General features: G+C 34.5%; 1 protein-coding gene across 1 annotated transcript in view; it reads left to right on the forward strand.

The window, feature by feature from the left end:
• The window catches only part of STK3 (serine/threonine kinase 3), a 139,552-nt gene that overhangs the window by 87,094 nt on the left and 38,811 nt on the right, over positions 1-13,647 (forward strand). The window contains exon 10 of the mRNA XM_083821808.1: positions 2,814-2,989. Coding sequence (XP_083677934.1) covers positions 2,814-2,989 — 176 coding nt within the window. The remainder of the gene's footprint in view (positions 1-2,813; positions 2,990-13,647) is intronic.

Here is a 13,647-nt window from a genome sequence, read left to right on the forward strand (position 1 = left end):
GGTAGTCACTGCATTCCATGACTTGCAAACAGTTTCACAGTACAACCTATGTTGCTTTACTCTGGCATAAGGAGTCTAAGTCTTCTGTAAAGTCAACACACAAGAGAGTCTTTGGAGGGTCTTTAAACTAGTAGCTGTCAGCCTGTCCTTTTTTCCATGAAATACTAACTAAACTTGTTCATGTTGCATTAGCTGGACATCAAAAGGAGTCTCTTTTTGCTTTGAATTACTTGTAACAATGAAATAAAATGTTAATCTTGAAATAAATTTCTGATTTTTTTTTCCTTGCACTGGAACAAAACAAACTTTGAAACACGTCATTTTTCAGGAATAATATTTCTGGTTTTGCATGGTAGTTTTTGTGTTTGCAGTGCATGAAAGCAGCTTTTATTCTGTTAAGTAGGTTAACTAACTGTGTACTAAATTAGAATCAGAAGTAAGTCCTAAATTCTTTTTTGTCAAATCAAGTAAAACAAGTCCTGAAAGTGTAAATTAAATATGTTTTGTTCATTTCAGGGAAATTTAATTTTCTAATCCTGCTGACCCACTTTCCTTAGTATGCATTTGATAACAAGGAATTTGGAGGGGTTGTGTTTTTTTTTTTTTTTTAACATATGTAGGCATTCTTCTGTTGCATAGGTAGGGAAGATAGTTATAACTAGCTCTAAAATGTAATGCTTGGAAATATTTAGTATTTTCTGTTACATGAGAGGAGGGAGAGTGTCCTGTAATGGGCAACATAGTGGTACTTCAGCATTTCCTACAGAGACATTGTTAATCTTGTTTAAAAGTATGTCTTAAGGATGAGACTCAAGTGCAGCAGTCTGAGCAGAAGAAAAAAATTGGATGTGAAAGGTCATCAACGTGGTGTCCTATCTCTCTTGTACGAATAGTTTCATGGGTTTTGGGAAGTCATCAGCAAGAAATAACAAAAAATAAAATAAAATTAAAACAATGCATTGTGTTCTGATTTTACCCTCCTCTTCCTCTGCGTGCTACTACCTTCTCTTGGGTGTTTTCTGAATTTATGCTTTGTTGAAGTATAAATTCTTCTATTTTTACTCTTAAGTGCTTATTTCTGTGTTTTGTGGCATCCCTGCTGCTTTCTTTTCATCCCTTCTACTGCTCCAGACTCAGGTGATCTACAAATGCCTAGGATATCTGCTCTGTGGTCTGCTAATTTCAACCTGAAGCTTAATTCCCTGAATATTTCTGTATGGTTGACAGTTGTAATTAAATAAATGATAGAGCAATGAGATAATTAAGACCTGGGATTAGAAAAGAATATGACTACAACAGAAGGAAAAACTGTTTAAAAAAAAAATGAGGCGAGAAGATGTGTATGAAAACATGGCAGAATGAATGGGGGAATCATCATGGAGTAGGAGAGAAGCAAATGGACTCCTGTACAGTAAAGCTTAGATTAATACTCCAGGCAGAAAAACACATTCAAAAACCCAGGAGAAAATATACTCCTACAGAATGATATAGAAAAGGCAGAAGGAAAAGAATAAATAAATCAACATGCTACAAAAGAGGGTTGTGCAGAAATAAGGTTTAATTAAAAAACGCTATTAATCAGGCAGAAAAAATAGAATGAATTAAAAAATTTCAGGACAGAGAGTGGGTTATCATAGGAATAGATGATGAAATAAGAGGTGAAAGAGGAACAAAAAAACCTCAAAAAACTAATAAAATAATAAAAACAAACTTAAGGCCAGATGTGGAGATAGCAAGGTCTAGTGATCATGAAACAGGCTCAAAAAGATATTTCCAGTATTTTTCACTGTTTAAAACTAGTGGTTTCTATAAAAGAAATCCTAATTCTTTTATTATATTTATAATTGAAATTTTTTGTAAATATATATAATTGCAGTCCTACCTGCAATTTTTTTTTCAGCTTGGTTATTTATATTTCCCATCCTGTTTCATATTTTACTTGGAGAAATGTATTTCATTTCTCTGTGGGATGTGTTACACTGTAAGCAAATGTGTGTTTCGTGAATCATAATGCTATGCAGAATATAGGCTCTGAGGTGACATTTCTGATATTTTAGTTATTGTTCAGTTTAGTAATTAACTTGTTTTGAAATAAAAGCAAATTTCAGTCATTCAGTGTTGTAGATATTTTCTTAAAATTTAGTTTCATGAAAAGGATATTAGAATGGGAGTTTGCAGTGATCTTGATCTGATTCGTAAAGCTCTTGCAGCTGCATACATGATGACAAAAATCCCCCAGGATTTCCACTCCATAGAGATGGGCGCTTTACAACCATCTGTAGAGTGTGATCCCATAATATGCTGAGAATCCTAAACTGGCAGTGAATTTGATGGAGTAGCATTTAGACATGGTTTGTGTGTTTTGTTTTTTTTTTTTTCTCAAGTTCTAAATAACTTTTTAAGTCATACCTTGTGTGAAACTACTGGAACTTTGTTGCTTTCCTCCATGTGTATGAGGACCAGGCCTTAAAGTTAAGGGCATTCAGCACCCAAAGGGATGCTTAGCACCTTGTGTTATTCAGTTTCTATAACAACAAATAGATATTGCATGAAGTAACTTCTAATATTATTCGTGTGCAACTCTGAAATGTGTTGAACATTTCTCCACATTGTATCTTGCTACAAAATTATCATTCTTCGGCTATGAGCTTTTATGCAAAAGATCCTCAGGGGAAAATGGAGGCATGCACCACGTACGGATGACTGTATTAGTTTCTGCAAACTTGTAGAAAAATTAAAAAATGGAGTTTATTTTACAATGCAGTAAATCTTATATCTTTAAATTTTTCTTTTCTTTTTTTCTTTCAACTAAGGAAATGCTACTTCACCGCAAGTTCAAAGACCTTCTTTCATGGACTACTTTGATAAACAAGATTCCAAGAATAAAAGCCCTGAAAATTGTAATCAGAACATGCACGAACCTTATCACATATCCAAAAATGTTTTCCCTGATAACTGGAAAGTCCCTCAAGATGGAGACTTTGATTTTGTAAGTACATTTTTATACTTTTAAACATGCTGTTTGTTTTATATTTGCCAAAATAATTAATCCGATTCTAAAATTATGTTGATTACAAGCAAAATAAGTAATCTTTCAAGAATATTATCCAATTACCTAATCGTAATGTTTCATACTGGCTGCGAAATAAGTATGTTTGCTTTATGCAGGACCTTTTTAATAATGGGTGCCATGTGACATTATAAATATACTTCTTTCTAACTACAGTTTTTTTGGAAAAAGTATTTTTGGTTCTTTATAACTTAAGTTACAAGAACTTTCACATTTGACCCGGTTCCATTAAAAAAAAATTGCTACAGGTGTGGAATATTGTCATGTTTAGTGAGTATCTCAGTGAGATCATAAACATTTTAAACTGGATGGAGACATTTAATCAATATCCTTGGAGATGGTTAAGATCACTTAACAACCTGGCTTCTGCAAAATAGTGATATTATTCCAAGAGCATGTATCTCTCTATGTAGAGTTATTATATCTAACACCCATCTATCTGTTCAGGATTTTTTCTCCCCTCCAAAATATGTGTAGTTTCTTTTTGCCTACATTGCAAGTTATAGCAGGGGCAAAAAAAAATTTCTAAGCTGTAATGTGTGTATATTAATTTTAGGATGCTCTCAAAGTGGCATAAATATCTCTTGTTCAGAAACCTGCAGATAATTACACCTGGTTTTTACTCATTATTTTTTTAACATTATTGAATGAACGAGTTTAGTTTATCTGCTGAAGCTTAAACATGTTCCTCACTGCAGTGCAGTAGCTAAATATGATCACATGGCACCTTTTTGAAAGTACACTTGGGATTTGGAGAAAAACATTGTGTTTAATTTTAGGTGACAGCTGTAGGTGTGGGATTTTTTTTTTCCAGTTTTCACTTACTGCATTTCTACATAAAGCTGACTCTTAAATTTTAAGCTACTGGAGGAAAGCCAGCTTAACAGCACAGTACAAGCTGTTGCTGACAGAGTTTTGATTAAGCTGGTTTTTAGTTTGGGTATTTTTTTAGGCTTTTTTTTTGACCATTAGATGTAATAGTCATCCTGATAATTGACTAACAAAATAATTACTTGTATTATTCATTGGAAAATAACTGGCTGTTAGTTAAGTGGGTTTATTATAGTAGCAATAAAATTGCCCTTAAAACGATTGAAAATTCATTCTATCTTTTCCATCACTTGCTAAGAAATGCAAGCAAAAATGTTTCTTTTTTTGTAAATGCTAAAGATCCTGATTCTGTAAGTGCTTATTCATGAATACTTTGCGCATGAATAATCCTGTGGAGCTGGTTGATACTGCTTGTACATGTGAGTTTTCCTCCTGAAGTAAGAGTTTGTCCTAGAACCAAACCTGGGGGAGGTCTGATCTTCAGAAGTAACGATGCTGTGTGTGGTAGGCGAACCTTGCTGGTCGTGTTAGTGTGACTGGCATGTGCAAGGCTTTAGAAGCTGCATGATGTACAGTTTGTCCTCGAGTTCCGAAAAAGGCAGGCAGTGTTGTAAGATTTGTTGCTACAAATGATTCTGATTGAGGAACAAATAGGGTTTTAAAAAATGAATAGCTATCCACATGGGCAATGTATGTTACTTAGTTTTGTGGGAGATTTGGTTTTAAGCACGACAAAATCCAAATACTTCGATGGGTAAGCCAGCCTAAGAAAGAGTTTAGGAAGACTTATCAATAATGGATGCACTGTTCAGAGTAGCCCACTAAAGGAATACGTTTCTCAGAAACATGTGGTACCAGCTGATGTCACACAGGATACTGGTTTTAACAGCCTGCTGGTTTGAACCATAGGCAATTATTATTTATTTATACATTTTAGAAGGACTTCCCTTTATCTTCTAGTCAGTGAGTGGCAATATTGGTAAGTGGCCTGCGAGAGAGTTTCTGAAAGGCCAAGTCAGTGGGCAGCATGCATAATACATTGTCTACTTTTTATAAGATCATCATGAATGTTTTAAGCTGCTGACATGAAGTCTTTAAACAGTTCTTGAAAGGGATAAATAATGAAAACTTTTTGTACTAAATCATTCTGTTCTCTTTTGGTTGGAGTTAGCTTTAATGGGATCTAGAAAGGGATCCTGACATTAAATGCTGACAGTCATCATTTTATTTAAAGAAGGGATTAACACACTGGAATTAAGGTATAAATGAACAAAATCTAACTTACTGGTAGTATACTCTCATAGTACTCTATCTCTCTATATAGAAGGGGGTTGTCTAAGTTGGAGGTAACCTAACTTGTTTGCTTGAATGATACCATTTTCCGCTGACAGCTTTCTTAACCATGTACCCTTGTAAGCCACACATAGCGTGCCAGCTCTGGCAGCCAGCAAGCACTTTACTTGAGAGCATGGAGTGAGACAGTGCCATGCTGAGAAGTGGTATTTGAATGTATTGCATAAAAAGACTTTGAAGTTTATTAGTGTATAGGTCTCTTACAGCATAAAATGGAGAAGCAAAAATGCTACAGAGAGAATGGTAGGAGGGAGAAGGTAACAGGATGAAGAAACGATCCTTATCATTCCTTGCAATTAATCAGTTTGCTTATTTCTCTGTATAAAGTGAGACCTGCAGAATTAGGAGACAGTTCTGGGCAAACGGTATGTTTGCTTTAGGTCTCAGTGATACTTTATCCTATTAGAATTACTAGTATATTCTACTGTTTTAATAAAACAATAAACAGTTATTTAATTTTGCTAAAACAGACATATAATGCAGAAATAGCAGTTAGCCTTACGCACTTGCTAATGTTTTTAGGTAACGTAAATAAGTGATGCAGGAAATTCTTCTCATAAAGTGGATAAATGAATGTATAAAATGATGCAAAATGAATTTAGCACTAAGTCTGGTTTGAAAGTTTTTGTGTGTGTAGTTTTCTGTTCTGACATAAATGTTTTAAGAACTACTTGCCAATGAAAACAAGAGACTTTTCCAAGAAAATAAGATGCTCTGGTCACCAATCTGAACTTTAAAAAAAAAAAAAGCTAGCAGCATTTTTTTCTTCTGAAAGTACGTATTTACACTTTGTTTTTCACTGTTTCAAGTCCATCTGCTTTGAAAATCAAAAGCTGCTCTTGCTATTTTTTAACTGATATGCCATATGGGAGTTCGAGATCCCTCTCTCTCCTGTGGACTGTTGGTCCTGATGGCCCTCAGTTTCTTGATCAGTCCGTGCTAGTTACTGAAGTCATGTTCCATGAATTGGTGAGAAAAAGTTGCCACTGCAGACTTTCAAGTTTTGCTTTGTACTGAATCAGGTATATTATAAAATATAAATAAAATAAATAAAATAAATAAAAAATATAAATAAAAAATAATAAATAAATAAAAATAAAAAATATAAATAAAATAAAATATAAAAATATATTATAAAAAAACTTCTAACTATACTTAATTCTGAAACTGTACATCACCTGGAATATTATGTTCTTCCAAATGTACCCTATCATGTATGCTTTGGGACAAGGATGTTGTTTTCCATGAACAACAGGTGGGGATTGTTGTATGTGTTGTTTACTACATTTCTTCTTGCTTTAAAAAAAAGAAAAAAGCATTCTTCAGTGTTCTCTTTTCTGTGACCAGGAACTTGTATAGGGTTGGAGGGTTGGATTTTTGAATCATGCTTTCAGTTATTCTATGGTCTACATATGTTGTCTCATGGTAAATTCTGAAAACCTCAAAATATGCCTCTTTGATGTTAGTCAATCTCAGGTAAATGCATTTCTGGTGAAGTACTTGTACGTATCACTTCAGCATTTAAAAAAGGGAGTGTTCAAGGTATAAATCTTACAAAAAGAGACCAGTGCTTGTTGAAACTTCAGCCTTTATTAAAATTTGAATATATACTTCACGCTCAAACATCACTGGGTTTTAGTTTTCAGTGATTACTTCTGACCATAGGCATTCATTTTATTTACATGCTTCCTTATTTTTAAGGCGTGCAGCAAATAACAAAATTAAAGCAGTATTTTAAACCTTAATCTGCTCGGTTTTATTTGGGGTTAAGTGATGTTTTATTCACAGCAAACCTTGATGTCAACAATATACTACTCCTTATGAGGAGAAGTGGCATAATGTCTTTGAAGAAGTAATAATGATACTCACGGAAATGTGAATGATGTATGATATAAGCAGCTTTTCATAATGAATCTTAACTATTTAACGGGCCTACTTCTAGTCTTTCTGCCTCACAGCTCACAAGACTGTTGTTTGGAACAGCGTACCAAATTAGACTGAATGATGTGGTGCTTGTTTTGACTGCCTAAGCGACCAGTCCTTTTAGGAACAGATTTTTTTTTATAGGTGTTGGGCATTTGAATAACCCTATTGCTATTATGATGGTAGTTTTCCATCAGATATGTTCATGCCGGAGAGAAGTGTGTATTAAATGAGCAGTATAACTAAAGGTGTCATTGAAGCAGCTTGCTCAGATTTATCCTTTTGCTGTTCTCAGTTCAAGATGTTGTGGTGTTTTGTATATAGCTATTGTCTTTTTTTTAATGTATCTTATATGAAAGTTTTCACCAAAAAATAGAGTGAACTTTTAATAAGCAAAAAAATGTTTGAAACTTCCATCATGTGGGGAAAAACAGCTAAAATTTAGCTTGCAAGACTAATTTGCTATATTTATGCTTTGTCAATTGACCTGCTTCTTATATTTTTACTGTGTCATAACATTTTACCGCTCATGAAGATATGAAATTGCTGTGTAGAACCTGCTGACCTGATTGCTGTGTAAAACCTCCTGATGTGTGTTACTGTGGGACACAATGTTAACAAAGGGTTTACATGCACTACAATGAAATGATATCTAATTGATGATAACCTGTGAGTGGACACTACTTAGAATGAGGTGCCAAACTTCATTTGCATCGATTCAATGTACAATTTCATTTGAAATGAAAAAATATTTACTTTTTATTTTTAAAATGTTGATGATAAAATGTTAAAAGGCAAATCTATTTACTATAGCAATGCTAGGGTAATGATTTCTGTCGTTAGTAGAATTATTTCCAAACAGGAATGGTATCCAGATTGTTAAATATTAAACAGTGAACATGTAGATCATGTTTTCCAGTAACTACAGTATCATGTTTAAGTAGATGCATTTTGGGTGACTTAAAGATTCTGGAACAGCAACAAAAATTTGAAAAGCCATCTGTTACTCTAGGCAGAATATTTTCCTGAGTTTTAACCAGATCAAATTCTTCAGAGCATAATCATTGTGAAATAATAATATTGCAAATACTGAGTATTTTAGTTATCATTTACAAATGTACAATGTGACAATTTATTCACTAAAAATTCAATACCATAAAATAACTGAAAGCCACACAAAATTTAATGAAAACTTCATTAATGAAGCCAAGCAGATCTAGCCTAGCCTGATCTTCATTGGAAATGCCTCTCTATCCAAAATCTTGGCTGTATTTAGTCTGATTTTATTTAAGCAGCAGATGAGTTTGTTGATACAGTCTTCTTTCTAATTAATGGGAATGAATGTATTTCATTTAGTTTCAACCATTTCAGACCCTTCTTGAAGTCATGAAAATTTTAAATGAAGTACTAACATAGATTCATTCTGCTTTATTTTTACTTAGTTGTATATCGTGAAGCATTTCCAGATGCTGACAGGAAGAACATCAGAAAATAGAGATATCTGTGTCATGTTTTCTTAACTGAGGAAATAAACTTAGGTTTTTGGTTCATGTGGTCTGTACGCAGATGAGATAAACAGAAGACTACTTACCGTGTCATATCATTAGCAAAAGTACTGTGAATTGGTGTCAGCAATTAGTCTGTGTGCAGAATTTTGTTCACTCCTGTTCAGAGACACCGCACAGATGAGAGAGACTGTGAAACGAGTATAATGCATATAATGCACTTTATCTAGATCGTTGTGTGAGGACAGTGTGAACTTCAGCACTGGGGATTTTCTGAGCCTCTGGTAATAGAAGGCCAGTACACAAGCTTCATGTGTGTTGAGTGGTTATTTATAATAATAAAAGGTGTGGGGGTAATTCAGTGTGAGTGCTGTCAGTGCTAGGAGTTCAGTGTGGATAACTTGCAAACCACGGCTGTGGTTTATTTGGCTGTATCATACAGCTGTGCGGGAGGTCAGTAGGGGAGATTGTGCTGGCCTGACATGTAAACTGAAAATGTAAATTTTTTTTTCCCTTAGGCAAAGAGAACAGACCAACCTATTAAATTTTTAGTTTTTAATTCTGCAAGTCAAATACCGACTGATTTAGTTAAATCCTGTTTATATATTCTAACAACAGAAAGGGAATTATTATTAGAAGAAAGTGGGGGAATATACTACATGAGCAAAGTGTTTCTCTGAGTGATATTGAATATACGATCTTTTCTCTTTGAAAATGCTCCTTCCCTAATTATTCTAGATGTAAGTAATGGAAAATCAAGCCTAATAATTTGGTCTTAAACATGAATGAATTATTTAGGCTGTAAACAGAATCCATCCTTTCTGTTTGTCTTAACTTGTAGCATTATTTTAAAGCTGCTACTCTGATCACTAAATCATTCACGCCAAAGTGTTGGCACTGTACTTCTGCAGTTTTAGAAGGTGAATATGAATTTTGTATCCTAAAAGCGAACAGAAGACACCTCTCTAGAACAAAAAGCTTTTTGACATTCTTATATGTGAATAACAGGATTATGTATTTTTACTTACCGTTCGCACATCCTCTGAGGATGAGACAAGAACTCAAAGGCTTAAATTGCAGCAGTGTATTTTGAAGCTAAGCAGCGAGAAGAACGTCTGATGGAATAACAAACTGCTACAGTCGGTTGCCTCAGAGGGTTACAGAAGTTGTCACTATTGCCTGTTAAAGACCTGGTCAGATAAACATGTCAGGAATAGTTTTGGTGTAGAGTTAATCATGCTTGGAGCAGACAACTGTTGTAGATGACCTTCTCCTATAAATGTCTCCAACAGCCTTAAATCCTATGAGGATTTAAGCTACTGCTGGTGGCTGAACTTTGTAATCATAAAAAATTTTGAGAACACATAGGTCACTACAAGCTCAAGCTTTCAAAAATAGTCACATACCTAATCTGTTTATTAGGCGTCTCAGTATTTTGGAGGATCTAGACCTTGGGTAACCTTGACAATTTTTGCAATTAGCAGTCAACTAGTGTTTCCAAACATGAGTCTGCCTCTGGAAAATTTCAGCCAAGATTCAGTGAGTAAAACTTAACAGGGTTTAAAACTTAAAACTTAACCTGAAAGCTTAAAGCATTCCTGCTATCTTCATATTTTTATCGTGTCAAATAGTTTCAGTGTGCAAAGTATTTTTTTTTTAATTATAAAGTAGCTTCTAGTTGACAACGCACTACAAAATTTGTTTTTCAACCAATTTTCAAATTCTTGGTTTAGAGTTAAGAATGAAACTGCTTTACTCCAGAGTCTAAATTTAAAAACCTAAAAAGGTGTAGCTTCCTTTTTTTCTCCCCCTCATTAGTTCAAATAGAGTCTGAAGTGTAGTTATAGCGTATATATTTAGTTACACAGTATGCCTGTAATTTATGCGTAGTTTGAAGAGAACAAATGAAAGGAATGAGTGAATCCGATGAGCTGGGACAGCAGTGCAGGTTAAAGGAGCGCTTGTTTCCATAATAACCAACTGCTTGTGCCTCTCGGAGACCCTTGGAAAGGCCTGGTAATGGGCACAGCCCAGAAAGAGCTTTGCAATACTTGGGGAAAAACAGTTCTGGTTGGATAAGTTTTAGAGAATGCTTTTTTGTGCATCTAAACAGTTCAGTTTCTGATCTCTGTATTCTGTTTTCTCTCTCATAAAAAAAAAAAAAAAAAAAAACGGGGTGGTGGTGGTGGTGTTTAATCCAAATACTTTCCATGTTGCATAAATGACTATTAATGACAGGACAGCGTACCGCACTGTTGTGTATAATGTCTGATCCCCAGAGTGAGTGCTGACACCAAGGGGTGCGCGTGTCATTTTGTGGGATTCAGCTGAGTTCCTTAAAACCGTCTCTATGAAAGCATCATGCACGCTTACCACCAAGAAACAAAATCTGTTCTCCTACTTTTTGGTATGATGATTAATGATAATGAAAAGGGGTAAAAATAAAACTTGCCTCAGGAGAGTGGGCGATTGGAATTTTGCAAGACTGTTTTAAGTTAATTTTTTGTACCTCCTTAGTTTTGAAGAGGGTTTCCTCATTATGTGGTTTGGTAAAGAGCATGGGGTATTTTTTTTTCTTTTCTTCAGTTAAGCATTTATGTTTTGTTTGTTTGTTTATTTTACTGGACTCAAATAGGAGCATGAGAACTTGTCAGATAGCATTCTAGCAATTTAAGAGTAAAATTTTGGATTAGTTTAGTATCTGTGTGGCCAACTCTCAATAATCAAGAAGCTCGTATTAGATTTCTGTGCCTTGTGTTTTGATCGGCAGCCAATAAGTACCATGTGTAGACTACATATTAAGCATGGATGATAACAATATTACATAAACAAAACACTAGAAATTAAATGTCTGATATTTAATACTATTGAGCTTTATGAAGAACTGAAAAATTTCTATGTGGTTTTTGTTTGCAAGTAATGTGGAATTTGAAGGAAGACTTTTTGCATTAAGACATCCAAATAGAGGGCTCTTAATACTTGGAGTTCTTTGTTATTTGGAATTAACGTCTGTAGACATCTGATTAGACTGGACTTCGCACACATGTGCCAAAAACAGGGATTGCCCAGAATATTTTGCTTTACATGTACGTTTTAATTCTTTTCTTATGATTTGCATAATTCAGAGGGGAAAAAAGGGAATTCCTACGAAACTTGAAAACAAAATCTTTCTGTAAGAATATTTTTATATTCTATAAAATGATTCCTATAAAAATTCTGATTTGCTTGTATTTTATTAATGTGTGAAATGTTTAAATTAAAGTGATCTAAACGTCATACTTTTACCCTAGAACTCTGCCTAAAGATACCTCATAGCCCATATTTACTTTTATTTTGAGTTGTACCATTGCTATGCACTAGTCAATTTAATTTTGGTTAAAGAAAAAAGAAAGTGAGCGTTTTTACAGAGATGTGTAAAGCCATAAGGTGATTGTTTAGAGACTTGATTTTTTTTTTTCCTATTCATTGTTGTTAATTGAGTCTGGATAAAAAGTGTACTTCGTGGACAACACCGGTCCCTAGCAAGGTGGAAAACATGATATAAAATCACCCAAGTAGAGGGTAAAAAAATACAGAATGAAATTGGCAAGTTCTTGTACTTATTTTCTAGTGTTGTATGAGTAACAATTCAAAAATAAAACCATACATGCCCAGTATGTGAAGCTGTAGCTATTGACAAACCCTCTCTTGAAGGGTTAATCTCATACTTGCTAAAGTCAGTGACAAAGTTCCTATTGACAGCCATGTTAACTTTAGATGTCCAGAGTATTTGAGAGAAATCACGTTCATTTGTTTGCCTAAATGTGAAACTGCATTTGGATCTAGGGTTGGAAATTACACAGCTTGTAATGTTTCTCCTAGTGTCACTTAGTTTAGAGCACGTGCGCCTGGTTCCTAGGAAATAAATGCCTGAAGAACTAACGCTTATGTAGCATCTACTTCAAGATCTTTGTATTACTGATGCTTATATTTGTGTTGAGAGTAGGAGTTATACAGACATAAGAATGTTAGTAAGAAAACTTAGTTTCTGAATGTAAGTAAGAGGCACCAGGGCAAAGTTGTGCTCTAGGAAAGCTCTGAAGTTAGAGTAACATGGTTTCTAGCTGTTTCAAAAAGCTGCTTGATGCTGAGAACCCTAACAATGTTTCCCTGACAGCTTTCAGTGTGCCATAGTGAGAGCTAAAAGAAGTTAGTTTAAACTATTTTGAAGAATTTAACTTATTTTATTTACATTGGAGCGGACCAGGGTCATGGGCTAGGGCTCTGGTAGCTGTGAAGCAAGAATTTTGCAAACTGTGCAGCCTTGGGTGCACGATATTATCATCAGCATGTTGTAGTGCTTATAGATGTGAATTAGTTCGAACTTTTTATAAACATGTTTGATTTTTTTTTCCCTCATGGTGTCACTACAGGCCAATATATTTAGATGTTTTTTATATTTGGATGTTCTTCTTTCAAGAAAGAATGGGAAAAAAATGTTCTTTGAAGATGCTTGCAGACCAGACTTCCCCATCACCCCAGAAAGTTCTCTTGGATCCAAAACTTTCTGTTAGTCCCAAAATTACTTTCTCTTTTCTTTTGTTGTATCCTCGTTGAAGATTGTGCTTTTTGGCATAGGGAATTACTTTAACAAGTGTGTGAATGGAAGTGGAGGCTATCTTAATGGGAGTTCTTTGGGCATCAGTCCCACTGGAACCTGTAGGGGAGGTACTTACATTTTCTGAAGGCGATTCATGTGTTTCTAAAGTAAACATTCTTTTTCTCCAGTATGAAAAGGAAAATTTATGGAAGGTAACAACCAAAATAAACACTAATAAAGGAAAGAAAATTTACGTGTACTCTGTGAACAGGATTGCATTTATGTTGAGCTTATTCCTATTAAAATTCTGAGGGACAAAGTGAAACAATATCAAAAGTTTCTGTACTCAGGATTCTCTTCTAGAGTAGGTTTGGACACATTCTGAA

Source organism: Anser anser, assembly GCF_964211835.1.
Source record: "Anser anser genome assembly, chromosome: 2".
Taxonomy (NCBI): domain Eukaryota; kingdom Metazoa; phylum Chordata; class Aves; order Anseriformes; family Anatidae; genus Anser; species Anser anser.